The sequence below is a fragment of the Rhyacophila brunnea genome, unplaced genomic scaffold (assembly GCF_057557595.1).
Source record: "Rhyacophila brunnea isolate RB1 unplaced genomic scaffold, BYU_Rbru_1.0 scaffold_510, whole genome shotgun sequence".
NCBI lineage: Eukaryota > Metazoa > Arthropoda > Insecta > Trichoptera > Rhyacophilidae > Rhyacophila > Rhyacophila brunnea.
The window spans coordinates 1,928-20,374 of NW_028233183.1; the positions used below are offsets into that span (position 1 = coordinate 1,928).

The 18,447-nt window shown below is 43.8% G+C and overlaps 2 protein-coding genes across 2 annotated transcripts; both read right to left on the reverse strand.

Moving 5' to 3' along the window:
- Window positions 1-614: 614 nt before the first annotated feature.
- LOC147065824 (uncharacterized) lies at window positions 615-6,422 on the reverse strand. The gene is made up of 2 exons (XM_085956235.1): window positions 5,573-6,422; window positions 615-1,939 (listed from the first exon to the last, which is right to left on the reverse strand). The coding sequence occupies exon 2, from the start codon at window positions 1,714-1,716 to the stop codon at window positions 748-750; it is 969 nt and encodes a 322-aa protein (XP_085812361.1). The 5' UTR covers window positions 1,717-1,939; window positions 5,573-6,422; the 3' UTR covers window positions 615-747.
- Window positions 6,423-14,846: 8,424 nt separating this feature from the next.
- On the reverse strand, window positions 14,847-15,269 carry LOC147065825 (uncharacterized). Its single transcript, XM_085956236.1, has one exon. The coding sequence runs from the start codon at window positions 15,267-15,269 to the stop codon at window positions 14,847-14,849; it is 423 nt and encodes a 140-aa protein (XP_085812362.1).
- Between the last annotated feature and the right edge of the window lie 3,178 nt (window positions 15,270-18,447).

The window sequence follows — 18,447 nt, forward strand, 5'->3', positions numbered from 1 at the left end:
AAAGCCCCTTATCACGACTGCGAATTGGTCGTTTTCGCTATTGGTATAAGCGGATGGGTCTACTTTCTTGTTTGGCGTGGCTGTAGGTATATGGTGAGTGTGATTCTGGCTTCTTTCGGTACGTGCGTAGTTTCGTGGTGGCTTGGTATTGAGCGCCATCTGTCTCAGAGTAGTCAGTTCTTCATCCTCTGCGTCGACAGCCTTCATGTCCGTGCGTTATGGTTGCGCTGTGCGGATATAGTTTGCATTATGGGGCAAATCATGAAGGCTGTCAGCAAGAGATTGTGTAGGTTAACGCAATCTCGTAGAGTGAGCATCTTGATTTTCGAGAGGCTGTCCAGCTCGATGTGATTCTGTAATTCACATTTCCTCCTGAAGGAGCTATGACAGAATTGGCACTCATGCGGTCGAAGGTTTCTGTGGTGCCGCTCTTTGTGCAGCTTTAGTTCGTACGGGTGCCAAAATCCAGTCTGCATACCACGCACAGGGTATTTGCTTGCTTAGGATATTTGCAATAATTTTCTGGGGCGGTAGTTATACTTAGTCAAGCAATTATAAAATAAGTAACAAAATTATGCATGACCATGCAAAAAATATTATACCAACAAAAAATTTGAATAAGTGAGTAATTGAGCGGCATCGGTCACACTCAAAGTCGTGCTTCGTTTTGATATGTCGTCGCAATATTTGCACTGTTTAGATGTTCTCGCTCTTCGTGAAGCTTCAGCTCGAATGGGTGCTGGAAATTCATTTCGCACATCCCGCATGCCCGATATTTATTTCCGTAGTGGTCTCCTTGTGATGTTTTGGGTCGTCTAGTTTAGTTTCGGTTTGCGTCTGAGTCGGGGCAGGATGTCCGGTCGGGTCAGCGTGTTTGTCTTGTACTGGTAAGTCTATTTTTTGCTCGTCCGTTAGGTTTGCGTGACTGTTTGAGTATGTTTCAGTCCTCTTCTCTTTTTCCCGGAGGGCAGCTCGTTTGTTTTTGTCAAGCATGTAAACCATGTCGTTGTAGTCTGTGGTTTTGCTTATGGGGCCTTGCCGTTGTTGCTTCGTGGTTTTAATTGTCATAGGTTCAGTGTAGTCTGTCGGGCTGTCAGGTTTCAGTATGTCTGTGTGGTGTCCAAGAGCTTCTGGTAGTGTTTCATCTGTTTGAGCTATATGTTGTGCATGGTTCAGGGGCTCAGTGTTGCAGCGGGCGGGATGAGCGGTATGTTCACGGCTGCGGGATGTATGGGCGGTGTAATTCTGTGTAGAGTGGGTAATTTTATGGCTCTTATTGCACTTCTGGCTCCAGGTGTTTGGCCAGCGTCCGGGTGTTTCAATTTTGATGCTGTGGTATAGGGCGTATTTCAGTGTGAAGATCTGCCTCCCTCTGTCGTTGTCCAAAAGTTCGACCCGGACAAGAGGCGTCGGTTGCTGATTCCAGCGAGTCATTCTCCGGACACTGACAATAGGGAGGCCTCTTCGAAGTAGGTCATTGGTGATGTCGGTGACGGGAGTACCAAATGGAAAGCCCCTTATCACGACTGCGAATTGGTCGTTTTCGCTATTGGTATAAGCGGATGGGTCTACTTTCTTGTTTGGCGTGGCTGTAGGTATATGGTGAGTGTGATTCTGGCTTCTTTCGGTACGTGCGTAGTTTCGTGGTGGCTTGGTATTGAGCGCCATCTGTCTCAGAGTAGTCAGTTCTTCATCCTCTGCGTCGACAGCCTTCATGTCCGTGCGTTATGGTTGCGCTGTGCGGATATAGTTTGCATTATGGGGCAAATCATGAAGGCTGTCAGCAAGAGATTGTGTAGGTTAACGCAATCTCGTAGAGTGAGCATCTTGATTTTCGAGAGGCTGTCCAGCTCGATGTGATTCTGTAATTCACATTTCCTCCTGAAGGAGCTATGACAGAATTGGCACTCATGCGGTCGAAGGTTTCTGTGGTGCCGCTCTTTGTGCAGCTTTAGTTCATATGGGTGCAAAAATCCAGTCTGCATACCACGCACAGGGTATTTGCTTGCTTAGGATATTTGCAATAATTTTCTGGGGCGGTAGTTATACTTAGTCAAGCAATTATAAAATAAGTAACAAAATTATGCATGACCATGCAAAAAATATTATACCAACAAAAAATTTGAATAAGTGAGTAATTGAGCGGCATCGGTCACACTCAAAGTCGTGCTTCGTTTTGATATGTCGTCGCAATATTTGCACTGTTTAGATGTTCTCGCTCTTCGTGAAGCTTCAGCTCGAATGGGTGCTGGAAATTCATTTCGCACATCCCGCATGCCCGATATTTATTTCCGTAGTGGTCTCCTTGTGATGTTTTGGGTCGTCTAGTTTAGTTTCGGTTTGCGTCTGAGTCGGGGCAGGATGTCCGGTCGGGTCAGCGTGTTTGTCTTGTACTGGTAAGTCTATTTTTTGCTCGTCCGTTAGGTTTGCGTGACTGTTTGAGTATGTTTCAGTCCTCTTCTCTTTTTCCCGGAGGGCAGCTCGTTTGTTTTTGTCAAGCATGTAAACCATGTCGTTGTAGTCTGTGGTTTTGCTTATGGGGCCTTGCCGTTGTTGCTTCGTGGTTTTAATTGTCATAGGTTCAGTGTAGTCTGTCGGGCTGTCAGGTTTCAGTATGTCTGTGTGGTGTCCAAGAGCTTCTGGTAGTGTTTCATCTGTTTGAGCTATATGTTGTGCATGGTTCAGGGGCTCAGTGTTGCAGCGGGCGGGATGAGCGGTATGTTCACGGCTGCGGGATGTATGGGCGGTGTAATTCTGTGTAGAGTGGGTAATTTTATGGCTCTTATTGCACTTATGCAGACGGTTGATGTGTGCCCTTAGACCACGTGCAGTGGTGTACAACTGGCGACACGTGGGGCACTCAACGCCTGGGCCATGAATTTGAGTGTGTTCGTTGAGGTTCGACCGTGTTCTATACGAGTGCCTGCATATCATGCACTCGTACGGTCGAACCTCCGGGTGTTGTTCACTCTCGTGCCTTATCAACTCCCATATGTGATTGAATACTACGTACAAAACAAACTTGGCAAGTGCCCCGTCAAAAATGACGAGGTGCATCTTTTGCACTTATGGTTGTGCAAACGTTTTATGTGCACTTTTAACTGCTTCGGGGTGCTATATTTTTTACCGCAGGTGGGACAACTTACATCGGCCTCATGTATTTTTTGATGCCAATGCACGACGCCATCTGTGGTCGGTGGCATCGTGTGCCACCAACTCTTCGTTCGTCAAAAATGACGTCGTTCATCGTCTGCATTTATGGTTATGCAGACGGTTGATGTGTTGTGCCCTTAGACCACGTGCAGTGGTGTACAACTGGCGACACGTGGGGCACTCAACGCCTGGGCCATGAATTTGAGTGTGTTCGTTGAGGTTCGACCGTGTTCTATACGAGTGCCTGCATATCATGCACTCGTACGGTCGAACCTCCGGGTGTTGTTCACTCTCGTGCCTTATCAACTCCCATATGTGATTGAATACTACGTACAAAACAAACTTGGCAAGTGCCCCGTCAAAAATGACGAGGTGCATCTTTTGCACTTATGGTTGTGCAAACGTTTTATGTGCACTTTTAACTGCTTCGGGGTGCTATATTTTTTACCGCAGGTGGGACAAGTTACATCGGCCTCATGTATTTTTTGATGCCAATGCACGACGCCATCTGTGGTCGGTGGCATCGTGTGCCACCAACTCTTCGTTCGTCAAAAATGACGTCGTTCATCGTCTGCATTTATGGTTATGCAGACGGTTGATGTGTTGTGCCCTTAGACCACGTGCAGTGGTGTACAACTGGCGACACGTGGGGCACTCAACGCCTGGGCCATGAATTTGAGTGTGTTCGTTGAGGTTCGACCGTGTTCTATACGAGTGCCTGCATATCATGCACTCGTACGGTCGAACCTCCGGGTGTTGTTCACTCTCGTGCCTTATCAACTCCCATATGTGATTGAATACTACGTACAAAACAAACTTGGCAAGTGCCCCGTCAAAAATGACGAGGTGCATCTTTTGCACTTATGGTTGTGCAAACGTTTTATGTGCACTTTTAACTGCTTCGGGGTGCTATATTTTTTACCGCAGGTGGGACAAGTTACATCGGCCTCATGTATTTTTTGATGCCAATGCACGACGCCATCTGTGGTCGGTGGCATCGTGTGCCACCAACTCTTCGTTCGTCAAAAATGACGTCGTGCATCGTCTGCATTTATGGTTATGCAGACGGTTGATGTGTGCCCTTAGACCACGTGCAGTGGTGTACAACTGGCGACACGTGGGGCACTCAACGCCTGGGCCATGAATTTGAGTGTGTTCGTTGAGGTTCGACCGTTATCTATACGAGTGCCTGCATATCATGCACTCGTACGGTCGAACCTCCGGGTGTTGTTCACTCTCGTGCCTTATCAACTCCCATATGTGATTGAATACTACGTACAAAACAAACTTGGCAAGTGCCCCGTCAAAAATGACGAGGTGCATCTTTTGCACTTATGGTTGTGCAAACGTTTTATGTGCACTTTTAACTGCTTCGGGGTGCTATATTTTTTACCGCAGGTGGGACAACTTACATCGGCCTCATGTATTTTTTGATGCCAATGCACGACGCCATCTGTGGTCGGTGGCATCGTGTGCCACCAACTCTTCGTTCGTCAAAAATGACGTCGTGCATCGTCTGCATTTATGGTTATGCAGACGGTTGATGTGTTGTGCCCTTAGACCACGTGCAGTGGTGTACAACTGGCGACACGTGGGGCACTCAACGCCTGGGCCATGAATTTGAGTGTGTTCGTTGAGCCAACCATCAAAAATTGTTGCATTGCATAACCAAATATTTTAAAATGTTAATATTCTTGATAACAATTTCGCAGGCGACTTTTTTCACTATTAAAGCGAATATTTAATTCAAATTTATATCACTAATCTGGTCGACCCGCCACTCCGGGCCCCTCCTAAGCCCAGGCCCCCAGGCCAAAGCCCTGTCAACTCCCCCTTATGGGGGCCATGAGGCCAATCACTTGCAAGATAGAAAAACAATGTTGAAGAATACCTTAATTTGGCAAGTCTGATCTTGTATGCCGCGTATCTCGCCAGTGTCTCATCTACGTGAGACACCCACGCGTCGTAGGATTTATGTAGGACATCCTGGTATTTGGCGGCCCTAAAAAAAGATTATGGTGATATAAGAAAACTACACTAGAAAATCCATATCGACAGACTTCCATAACAATAAAATCCTCAGCGATTATAAAGCATCAAATTTATTTTAGAAATTCATAATAATTACGGAGTTAAATAATAGGATATTATTTCTTTACAACGATTTTTATGCTTGGAAGAGCTACTCATGACTCTTGGATAAGAAATTTTAATCCTGATCATTTGAGTTGAATAAAATGGTGCTAAATAGCACTGTGCATTGTGCCAAATGCAAGGGATTGCAGGATTTTGAGTAGACGTTTGAGTTTTATCGTTTACTCTCTTTAATCTCTGCCATAGATAGAATGCATATTGCATGGGCCCATCAGTCAAAATATAGAAGTCGCATTTTATTATTATTTTTATATCTTGGAACCACCTGCAGATTCGAGTCATAATATTAACAATAAGGATAATCAGATTTCAACCTGGCGGAGCGCTTCTCCAGCTTTGACAGCTTGAGTTCCATCTGCTCCTTCTGGAATGCCTCGTCACTCCGTTGTACGGGCGGCAAAACTTCATGTCTAAAGAATAAAAATAAGTAAGTAAACAGAAAAATCTCGTCGGATGGATATTCTGGCTCCAGGTGTTTGGCCAGCGTCTGGGTGTTTCAATTTTGATGCTGTGGTATAGGGCGTATTTCAGTGTGAAGATCTGCCTCCCTCTGTCGTTGTCCAAAAGTTCGACCCGGACAAGAGGCGTCGGTTGCTGATTCCAGCGAGTCATTCTCCGGACACTGACAATAGGGAGGCCTCTTCGAAGTAGGTCATTGGTGATGTCGGTGACGGGAGTACCAAATGGAAAGCCCCTTATCACGACTGCGAATTGGTCGTTTTCGCTATTGGTATAAGCGGATGGGTCTACTTTCTTGTTTGGCGTGGCTGTAGGTATATGGTGAGTGTGATTCTGGCTTCTTTCGGTACGTGCGTAGTTTCGTGGTGGCTTGGTATTGAGCGCCATCTGTCTCAGAGTAGTCAGTTCTTCATCCTCTGCGTCGACAGCCTTCATGTCCGTGCGTTATGGTTGCGCTGTGCGGATATAGTTTGCATTATGGGGCAAATCATGAAGGCTGTCAGCAAGAGATTGTGTAGGTTAACGCAATCTCGTAGAGTGAGCATCTTGATTTTCGAGAGGCTGTCCAGCTCGATGTGATTCTGTAATTCACATTTCCTCCTGAAGGAGCTATGACAGAATTGGCACTCATGCGGTCGAAGGTTTCTGTGGTGCCGCTCTTTGTGCAGCTTTAGTTCGTACGGGTGCCAAAATCCAGTCTGCATACCACGCACAGGGTATTTGCTTGCTTAGGATATTTGCAATAATTTTCTGGGGCGGTAGTTATACTTAGTCAAGCAATTATAAAATAAGTAACAAAATTATGCATGACCATGCAAAAAATATTATACCAACAAAAAATTTGAATAAGTGAGTAATTGAGCGGCATCGGTCACACTCAAAGTCGTGCTTCGTTTTGATATGTCGTCGCAATATTTGCACTGTTTAGATGTTCTCGCTCTTCGTGAAGCTTCAGCTCGAATGGGTGCTGGAAATTCATTTCGCACATCCCGCATGCCCGATATTTATTTCCGTAGTGGTCTCCTTGTGATGTTTTGGGTCGTCTAGTTTAGTTTCGGTTTGCGTCTGAGTCGGGGCAGGATGTCCGGTCGGGTCAGCGTGTTTGTCTTGTACTGGTAAGTCTATTTTTTGCTCGTCCGTTAGGTTTGCGTGACTGTTTGAGTATGTTTCAGTCCTCTTCTCTTTTTCCCGGAGGGCAGCTCGTTTGTTTTTGTCAAGCATGTAAACCATGTCGTTGTAGTCTGTGGTTTTGCTTATGGGGCCTTGCCGTTGTTGCTTCGTGGTTTTAATTGTCATAGGTTCAGTGTAGTCTGTCGGGCTGTCAGGTTTCAGTATGTCTGTGTGGTGTCCAAGAGCTTCTGGTAGTGTTTCATCTGTTTGAGCTATATGTTGTGCATGGTTCAGGGGCTCAGTGTTGCAGCGGGCGGGATGAGCGGTATGTTCACGGCTGCGGGATGTATGGGCGGTGTAATTCTGTGTAGAGTGGGTAATTTTATGGCTCTTATTGCACTTCTGGCTCCAGGTGTTTGGCCAGCGTCCGGGTGTTTCAATTTTGATGCTGTGGTATAGGGCGTATTTCAGTGTGAAGATCTGCCTCCCTCTGTCGTTGTCCAAAAGTTCGACCCGGACAAGAGGCGTCGGTTGCTGATTCCAGCGAGTCATTCTCCGGACACTGACAATAGGGAGGCCTCTTCGAAGTAGGTCATTGGTGATGTCGGTGACGGGAGTACCAAATGGAAAGCCCCTTATCACGACTGCGAATTGGTCGTTTTCGCTATTGGTATAAGCGGATGGGTCTACTTTCTTGTTTGGCGTGGCTGTAGGTATATGGTGAGTGTGATTCTGGCTTCTTTCGGTACGTGCGTAGTTTCGTGGTGGCTTGGTATTGAGCGCCATCTGTCTCAGAGTAGTCAGTTCTTCATCCTCTGCGTCGACAGCCTTCATGTCCGTGCGTTATGGTTGCGCTGTGCGGATATAGTTTGCATTATGGGGCAAATCATGAAGGCTGTCAGCAAGAGATTGTGTAGGTTAACGCAATCTCGTAGAGTGAGCATCTTGATTTTCGAGAGGCTGTCCAGCTCGATGTGATTCTGTAATTCACATTTCCTCCTGAAGGAGCTATGACAGAATTGGCACTCATGCGGTCGAAGGTTTCTGTGGTGCCGCTCTTTGTGCAGCTTTAGATCGTACGGGTGCCTAAAAGCCAGTCCGCATACCACGCACAGGGTATTTGCTTGCTTAGGATATTTGCAATAATTTTCTGGGGCGGTAGTTATACTTAGTCAAGCAATTATAAAATAAGTAACAAAATTATGCATGACCATGCAAAAAATATTATACCAACAAAAAATTTGAATAAGTGAGTAATTGAGCGGCATCGGTCACACTCAAAGTCGTGCTTCGTTTTTATGTGTTGTCGCAATATTTGCACTGTTTAGATGTTCTCGCTCTTCGTGAAGCTTCAGCTCGAATGGGTGCTGGAAATTCATTTCGCACATCCCGCATGCCCGATATTTATTTCCGTAGTGGTCTCCTTGTGATGTTTTGGGTCGTCTAGTTTAGTTTCGGTTTGCGTCTGAGTCGGGGCAGGATGTCCGGTCGGGTCAGCGTGTTTGTCTTGTACTGGTAAGTCTATTTTTTGCTCGTCCGTTAGGTTTGCGTGACTGTTTGAGTATGTTTCAGTCCTCTTCTCTTTTTCCCGGAGGGCAGCTCGTTTGTTTTTGTCAAGCATGTAAACCATGTCGTTGTAGTCTGTGGTTTTGCTTATGGGGCCTTGCCGTTGTTGCTTCGTGGTTTTAATTGTCATAGGTTCAGTGTAGTCTGTCGGGCTGTCAGGTTTCAGTATGTCTGTGTGGTGTCCAAGAGCTTCTGGTAGTGTTTCATCTGTTTGAGCTATATGTTGTGCATGGTTCAGGGGCTCAGTGTTGCAGCGGGCGGGATGAGCGGTATGTTCACGGCTGCGGGATGTATGGGCGGTGTAATTCTGTGTAGAGTGGGTAATTTTATGGCTCTTATTGCACTTCTGGCTCCAGGTGTTTGGCCAGCGTCCGGGTGTTTCAATTTTGATGCTGTGGTATAGGGCGTATTTCAGTGTGAAGATCTGCCTCCCTCTGTCGTTGTCCAAAAGTTCGACCCGGACAAGAGGCGTCGGTTGCTGATTCCAGCGAGTCATTCTCCGGACACTGACAATAGGGAGGCCTCTTCGAAGTAGGTCATTGGTGATGTCGGTGACGGGAGTACCAAATGGAAAGCCCCTTATCACGACTGCGAATTGGTCGTTTTCGCTATTGGTATAAGCGGATGGGTCTACTTTCTTGTTTGGCGTGGCTGTAGGTATATGGTGAGTGTGATTCTGGCTTCTTTCGGTACGTGCGTAGTTTCGTGGTGGCTTGGTATTGAGCGCCATCTGTCTCAGAGTAGTCAGTTCTTCATCCTCTGCGTCGACAGCCTTCATGTCCGTGCGTTATGGTTGCGCTGTGCGGATATAGTTTGCATTATGGGGCAAATCATGAAGGCTGTCAGCAAGAGATTGTGTAGGTTAACGCAATCTCGTAGAGTGAGCATCTTGATTTTCGAGAGGCTGTCCAGCTCGATGTGATTCTGTAATTCACATTTCCTCCTGAAGGAGCTATGACAGAATTGGCACTCATGCGGTCGAAGGTTTCTGTGGTGCCGCTCTTTGTGCAGCTTTAGATCGTACGGGTGCCTAAAAGCCAGTCCGCATACCACGCACAGGGTATTTGCTTGCTTAGGATATTTGCAATAATTTTCTGGGGCGGTAGTTATACTTAGTCAAGCAATTATAAAATAAGTAACAAAATTATGCATGACCATGCAAAAAATATTATACCAACAAAAAATTTGAATAAGTGAGTAATTGAGCGGCATCGGTCACACTCAAAGTCGTGCTTCGTTTTTATGTGTTGTCGCAATATTTGCACTGTTTAGATGTTCTCGCTCTTCGTGAAGCTTCAGCTCGAATGGGTGCTGGAAATTCATTCCGCACATCCCGCATGCCCGATATTTATTTCCGTAGTGGTCTCCTTGTGATGTTTTGGGTCGTCTAGTTTAGTTTAGGTTTGCGTCTGAGTCGGGGCAGGATGTCCGGTCGGGTCAGCGTGTTTGTCTTGTACTGGTAAGTCTATTTTTTGCTCGTCCGTTAGGTTTGCGTGACTGTTTGAGTATGTTTCAGTCCTCTTCTCTTTTTCCCGGAGGGCAGCTCGATTGTTTTTGTCAAGCATGTAAACCATGTCGTTGTAGTCTGTGGTTTTGCTTATGGGGCCTTGCCGTTGTTGCTTCGTAGTTTTAATTGTCATAGGTTCAGTGTAGTCTGTCGGGCTGTCAGGTTTCAGTATGTCTGTGTGGTGTCCAAGAGCTTCTGGTAGTGTTTCATCTGTTTGAGCTATATGTTGTGCATGGTTCAGGGGCTCAGTGTTGCAGCGGGCGGGATGAGCGGTATGTTCACGGCTGCGGGATGTATGGGCGGTGTAATTCTGTGTAGAGTGGGTAATTTTATGGCTCTTATTGCACTTATGCAGACGGTTGATGTGTGCCCTTAGACCACGTGCAGTGGTGTACAACTGGCGACACGTGGGGCACTCAACGCCTGGGCCATGAATTTGAGTGTGTTCGTTGAGGTTCGACCGTGTTCTATACGAGTGCCTGCATATCATGCACTCGTACGGTCGAACCTCCGGGTGTTGTTCACTCTCGTGCCTTATCAACTCCCATATGTGATTGAATACTACGTACAAAACAAACTTGGCAAGTGCCCCGTCAAAAATGACGAGGTGCATCTTTTGCACTTATGGTTGTGCAAACGTTTTATGTGCACTTTTAACTGCTTCGGGGTGCTATATTTTTTACCGCAGGTGGGACAACTTACATCGGCCTCATGTATTTTTTGATGCCAATGCACGACGCCATCTGTGGTCGGTGGCATCGTGTGCCACCAACTCTTCGTTCGTCAAAAATGACGTCGTTCATCGTCTGCATTTATGGTTATGCAGACGGTTGATGTGTTGTGCCCTTAGACCACGTGCAGTGGTGTACAACTGGCGACACGTGGGGCACTCAACGCCTGGGCCATGAATTTGAGTGTGTTCGTTGAGGTTCGACCGTGTTCTATACGAGTGCCTGCATATCATGCACTCGTACGGTCGAACCTCCGGGTGTTGTTCACTCTCGTGCCTTATCAACTCCCATATGTGATTGAATACTACGTACAAAACAAACTTGGCAAGTGCCCCGTCAAAAATGACGAGGTGCATCTTTTGCACTTATGGTTGTGCAAACGTTTTATGTGCACTTTTAACTGCTTCGGGGTGCTATATTTTTTACCGCAGGTGGGACAAGTTACATCGGCCTCATGTATTTTTTGATGCCAATGCACGACGCCATCTGTGGTCGGTGGCATCGTGTGCCACCAACTCTTCGTTCGTCAAAAATGACGTCGTTCATCGTCTGCATTTATGGTTATGCAGACGGTTGATGTGTTGTGCCCTTAGACCACGTGCAGTGGTGTACAACTGGCGACACGTGGGGCACTCAACGCCTGGGCCATGAATTTGAGTGTGTTCGTTGAGGTTCGACCGTTATCTATACGAGTGCCTGCATATCATGCACTCGTACGGTCGAACCTCCGGGTGTTGTTCACTCTCGTGCCTTATCAACTCCCATATGTGATTGAATACTACGTACAAAACAAACTTGGCAAGTGCCCCGTCAAAAATGACGAGGTGCATCTTTTGCACTTATGGTTGTGCAAACGTTTTATGTGCACTTTTAACTGCTTCGGGGTGCTATATTTTTTACCGCAGGTGGGACAAGTTACATCGGCCTCATGTATTTTTTGATGCTCCCGAAGCTACGACCGCGTTTTGAATGAATAATTACAAGTCGCGCACTGGTGCGGTCGGACCGACGGGTGTGCTTCGCCCTCGTGCTTAATGAGGTCCCACAGATGGTCAAAGTATAGCAGGCACACTTTGCATGTGCCCCGTGGCAAATCATTCCTGGTAAACAAAAGAAAACACCATTAAAATTAAGAGTTGAATTGTCTAAGTAAGTAGGTACTAGAATCTACTAAGCTATAATTTCTAATCCTATCTGTGTTGAGTGGCATCGTGCGCCACCAACTCTCCAATCGTCAAGAATGACGTCGTGCATCGTTTGCATATGTGATTATGCAAACGTTTCACGTGTGCCTTTAGTTGTTTAGGTGTGCTATACAGTTTGGCACACGTGGTGCACATAACATCTGGCTCGTGGGTTTAGCGGTGCTCCCTAAGGCACGACCGTGTTTTGTACGAGTGATGACAAGTCATGCACTCGTACGGTCGGAGCTGCGGGTGTTCTTCGCTCTCGTGCCTCGTTAACTCCCAAAGATGGTTGAAAAATAATAAGCACACTTTACACGTGCCGCGTGGCAAACCATTCCTGGTAAACAAAAGAAAACACCATTAAAATTAAGAGTTGAATTGTCTAACTAGAATCTACTAAGCTATAATTTCTAATCCTAATGCACGATGCCATCTGTGTTGAGTGGCATCGTGCGCCACCAACTCCCCAATCGTAAAGAATGACGTCGTGCATCGTTTGCATGTGTGATTGTGCAAACGTTTTATGTGTGCCTTTAGTTGTTTGGGAGTACTGTACATTTTGGCACACAGGGAATCATTCCAGAGCGCCATCTCCAGTTTTTCAGTAATTTTATACCTGTTAATACCTACCACTGAATTTCCACCAGCAGATTCTGAATCAGTAATAAATTGTCACAAATTCAATTCGCCACATAATATGATATAAGGAATTTTTTAGCTGAATTAGTTTGAATATTTTCATGCGCGGATAATGCAATGAATACAATGTTTTTTATTACAGATTTTATATATTCTATAGATGTTTCGTCTACCAGTAGTCCAATGCAGTGACAGTAAAATTTCTTTAATCTTTTGTCTATCTGCGAAAAACATTTCCATTTTGTAACAGAAGACATAAAATGATTCCTATCAATTCGAATGAAACACTTCGGCCTCTCACATTGTTTGTTTGACAGATATCTTATACTTTTTTTTTTAATGTATTCTTTAATATCATTACAGTCAATTGATAACTGAATTTATTAGCGCGGAAGATGCATCAAGTCTAGTCTCATCCGGTATTGCAGCACCTGATTTAATCCATTGCTCTAACCAAAAAGTAATGGAAAGTGTGTCGTGTGCTTGTGAGATCATTTGGATTACAGGGGTACTGTTAATATTATTAACTTTTATCACACCTACATATAATTTTTTTTTTTTTTTTTAAATATTTTTTATAAAAGTCCATTTGTGATATTGTCCAATAGTGGACAAAAAGGGGATCAAGTCCACAATTATGGATGGCACCTAAGAATGGCAATGTATATTTCATTTGCCAGATTGATAGCAGCACATTGCTGTGCAGTTGATTATCAGTAGCTATTTCATATCTTACTTGACGGTAAATATGTTGGGGGTTCTAAATCACCATAAGCGATTGTATTGTTCACCAACTGTCTTTTATACACAACTGCTGATTGATGAGTCAATTCCTTCGCCGCTTCAATCCTTTTGATTCCTGATAAGTGCCTTTTCGATTGTTGTGTATGTTTCAAATTATCATCGTAACCTGTGATTACACATGAAATTATTTTGCCACCATCATAGTTCTTATTGTTTTCTTTTATTACACATTTTAAGTAAGCACCACATTCTTTGCATTTTGCTTCGCAACGAAAACTAAAAGCACCTGTTCGAAATACCCAAATACAATTAATTTTATTGTGTTTGTAAATTTCGTCGTTGAGAACGTGCGTCCAAACTCCTTTCGGTGGTACAGTACGCGTTCGAAATTTTAAATTGGGACGATTAGGTTCATTCCTTATTGCAAAAATTTTATGGGGTCTGATCTGTTCCCACACATCCGATGATAATTTTAATTCAAATTTTAATGATTCCGAATCTGAATAAGTACTGTTTTCGACTGGGGCCAACCGTTTTTTGGAAACGTGTTCACTGTACTGACCTCCCAATTGAACAAATAATGGAGTTATTTTTTCTCAACAAATTATATATAGCTTTTGTAGACAATTTAAAGTTCTATTTTCAGGCTTAATTCAAAATTTCTACATTACCTACCTTTTTTATTCTTCTATGTAATCGTATCCTTCCTTACATATTTTCCGATGAAAACGCTTAATCTAATGATCCTTCCAGGTAGTTACCGACCTACTCGCAACTCCTCGACCCGGGTAATAAACTCGTGGACTGAGGTAGTGCCATCGAAGGAGACGTTGTATGATTTAAGATTTGTTTCTTTAGGAGTAGCATTGCAATGTATCGGGACTTGGGGAGTACTATTTGCGTTAAATGAGCCAACTGACGACCTGGCTCCAAAACCTGCCTTCCAGGCCGAGGCTTGTAATCTCATTTCCGCTAATGACCTTGAAGGAGTAATCCCTCTTTTTAATAGTGCTATTTCTAATTCTGGCTTATTCCAAGTCTCTTCAAAATCGAACGGAGTGTTAATTAACTCTTGACGCGTCGAGATCCATATTGTTGTTTTTTAACATTACATGGTTATATAAGAAAACAAACTAGAAACGCAAGAACTAGATGGTTTAAAACAAACCTGAAATGAGAACAGCTATAACACTAGAGAACAGATTGAAATATGTAATCTGTTTCCGCACAACTACAGATTGGAGCGGGACAACTGATCAAAAAAGACACTTGACATTCGATGGCAATACACTATATCTACCCATCCAATTACCAAAGGAAATATATGAAAAACTTTACTGTCCAATGTCCAAAAGAAGGTGGAAACCACTTAAAAGACTGATTAATTGTTCACTACACGCAAAAAATGGGTCCAGCAGAATTTGTGTGAGTGATGTGGAAACGTGTCCGCTCTAGACTCCGGCTCAGAGAGTGCTGTGAAAGAGGGTGTGTGGTAGAATAAGTGAAAAAAGGTCGACCTTACGCGGATGTTAACGAAGATCCGAAGTTAACAACAAACAGTTGGAAACTAATCTTCTTTGTGTGCCATATCCATTATCAGATTTCGGCGATGAATTTGGCCATTTGGCCCCTGTCCGTCGCTGCTCTGAATAGGGATGGAGTGCTGAGCTCGAACCAGTCCCTGAGGTTTTTGAGCCAGGACGTTCTTCTTCTACCAGGGCCGCGCTTACCGGAGATCTTCCCTTGAATGATGAGATGTAGAAGGCGATACTTCTCGGGATGCCGCATGATGTGGCCAAAGTATGCCAGTTTCCTGGTTTTTATTAGTTTGACTATTTCTTTGGTCTTTTTCATCCTTGACATCACCTCGACATTTGTAACTTTGTCCTTCCAGCTGATACGAAGCATGCGCCTATACACCCACATTTCAAAAGCTCCAAGTTTTTTGAGAATCGTTTCTTTGAGCGTCCAAGCCTCTACTCCATATAAGAGGACCGAGAAGACGTAGCATCTCACCATTCTAGTTCTGATTCCCAGGTGTATATCATGGCTACATAATACTTTTTTTGGACGAGTAAACGCCACCCTGGCTTTCTCGATTCGGCATCTCAATTCCGTGGTATGGTTCCAGTCGTCATCCAGAGTGCAACCCAAGTATATAATGGAATGTGTTCTCTCTAATGGGACTCCATTCACTGTGCACGTTCTGTCATCTATATGGGACTTACTTACACTCATGTATTTTGTCTTTTTAATGTTCAGATTGAGACCGTATTTATCACAGGCCTCCGTTACCTTGTTAATGAGAGTTTGTAAGCCTTCTCGACTGTCTGCGATGAGCACTGTGTCATCTGCATACCGCAAGTTATTGACAAGGACTCAATTTACTTTGATCCCTTCTTTTGATCCCAGCAGTGCTTCGTCAAAAATCTTTTCAGAATATATGTTGAAGATCATTGGGGATAGTATGCAGCCTTGTCTCACTCCTCTTTGAATTTCGATGCTTTCTGTCATTTTGTTGCTGACTTTAATGGTGGCTTTCTGTTGCCGGTAAAGGTTTGCAATAAGCTGTAGGTCTTTATCGTCAAGTCGATTTTCGAAGTCAATGAAACATAAGAAAACGTTCGTGTTAATGTCGCCGCATTATTGTATGAGAATTTGGATACTAAAAGAGCTTCTCTGGTCCCTAGGCCATTGCGAAAGCCAAATTGTGTTGAGCTTATATGTTGTTCCAGTTTTTTATACATTCGGTTATGAAGTACGCGCAGGAATATTTACTCATTAAGCTGATCATTCGGTGTTCACTACATTCTTTGGCATTGGTTCTTTTAGGTATTGCAATAAATGTGGACTTAAGCCAATCGGATGGTATGACTCCCTGGTCGTAGATAGAATTAAAGAGTTTGACCATGAGCTGTATTCCATTTTCTCTCAAAAGCTTTAGGATTTCTGCTGGAATTTCATCAGGGCCTGTAGCCTTTCTGGTTTTGGCGTTGTCAATGGCACTTTCAACTTCTTTTTTCAGTATGGGAGGTCCAGTTGCGGCAACTTTCACCCCGTGATCAGTGGGTCGTTCATCGTTGAGGAGTTCTTCTACGTATTGTTTCCACCTGGTTAACTTCTCGTTGATATCAAGGATGATGTTGCCGTCGCCGTCATTTAGACTGTTGGTACCTGTATAACGGCAAATACCTGCCATTTCTTTAACTTTTTTATGTAAGTGAAACATGTCATAGTTCTTGTCATACATTTCTATTTCTGTACATTCTTTGGTGAACCGTTCGGCTTTTGCTAGACGTATTTTCTTTCTCGGCTCTCTGTGTAGTTCTTTGTATTTAGTATCATTTCTGTTCTTATAACGCCTTCTTACTTCCATAAGATCTAAAATATCATTTGTCATCCAAGTTTGCTTTTTAGCAGGTCGGTCAGATTTTAATTTTGATCTTATAATATTATTAGTTATTGTTTTAAATTCAGTCCATTTTTCCTCGATTTCGAGTTCCGGTTGGATTTTTTCGATCTCGTTCTCCAGTGATTCGCTGACTTCTTGTCTTATTTGATTGATTTTTAATTTATCAATGTCAATTCTTGTTGGTTGCTCTGACTTGGATATTTTCTTGAAGCGAATTCGTATCTCTGCCAAAAGTAAGTTGTGGTCCGAATTCACATCTGCACCGGGGAAAGTTTTTACGCTTTTTACAGTGTTTTTATATCTTTGCCTTATCATGAAGTAGTCGATTTGATTTCTAATAATATTAAGCTGGGAGTCCGTAGGTGATTTCCATGTATATAAACGTCGTTTTGGCAGTTTGAAAAACGTATTCATTATTGCCAATTCGTTTTCCATGCAGAACTGTATAAGTTCATTGCCTCTTTCGTTCCTGGTACCCAATCCGAAATTCCCGACAATGCATCTGTCCTTGCCATATCCCACTTTCGCGTTGAGATCCCCCATTACAACCGTTATATCCCCGTTCTTTAGTTGTTTCATCAGATGGCTCAGTTCTTGGTAAAAATTTTCAATCATCTCCTCACAGCCTGCAGTAGGTGCGTAAACTTGTATAATATTCATATTGATTGGATCACCTTGTATTTGCAATAAAGCTATACAGTCTGAGATCGGCGTGAAATCAAGAACAGATCTAGCCACTTCTTTACTAACTATCATTCCCACACCATTTCGATGGTGTGGACCGTCTTCTCCGGTATAGAATATGTTATGGTCATCTATGGTGCATTTGCCCGACTTTGGCCATCGCATTTCGCTAATTCCGAGTATGGGGATATTAAGTCTTTTCATTTCTTTAATTGTATTATGAATTTTTCCTGGTTGGAACATGCTTCTGACGTTCCAGGTTCCAATTTTCAAAGAAGATTTCCTATTGAATTTGAGTGTAGCCGACCGGGAGATTCTTCACACCCCTGCCCATTAAGCCCGTACTCGGGGCCGTTGTATTTATCAGCCATATTCATTTTCCTGGGAAAAATACTCCAGTGGTTTTCCCGTGCCTTCTGGAGGAATATTTATCGACTTTCCAGTCTAGATCTGCCGTATTTTGTTTTCTTTAACAGGATCACCTCGTGAAGGATGTGGTAACTGTGCCACACGCGGACGGTCTTGGAAACTAATATCTGTGAAAAAATAGGTGAGTTGATCAGGGATCATACCTCATCAACTCCCCACGGAAATAATTTTACAACCAGATTAGTGGTGCCTTAACAAGATACATAAAAAAATATGAAGCGGTACGCAATGTACTCAGAAAGAATCCAACGTCTACTGCCGTCCAGCGTTATTGGCGAAAGGTCGTGTGTTTAAGTGACGCGTATGTAGTGTAACTGACGCTAACTGGCTAAATGAAATACTGAATAAACCGTTGTTCCGAGCAAATACTCATTCCTTCCGGCCAGCGTCACCCCCCAAATCGAAATTTGGTTGTCAATAACAAGCAGGCGAACAATTACAAACCCCTTGTTATCAATTGTAATCACAATAGAAAAAATAAGGAGGTGGCAATCACTCGAGTGTAATGATTACGTCATCCGGAGTAAAGCCGCCGAAAACAACAAGAACCGCTTCCAGAACAATTAAATAAAATTAGAAAAAAATTTGCTACTGAGAACTAATACAAGATAATATTGAAAATATTGCTTACTAAAACGTATGTTAATAAAAATGGGTGTAGAAAAAAAATTT

What these genes read in the sequence shown, in the direction of transcription:
- LOC147065824 (XM_085956235.1), bottom strand. Translation starts at nt 1,716, where the DNA reads ATGAAGGCTGTCGACGCAGAGGATGAAGAACTGACTACTCTGAGACAG.
- LOC147065825 (XM_085956236.1), bottom strand. Translation starts at nt 15,269, where the DNA reads ATGGTGAGATGCTACGTCTTCTCGGTCCTCTTATATGGAGTAGAGGCT.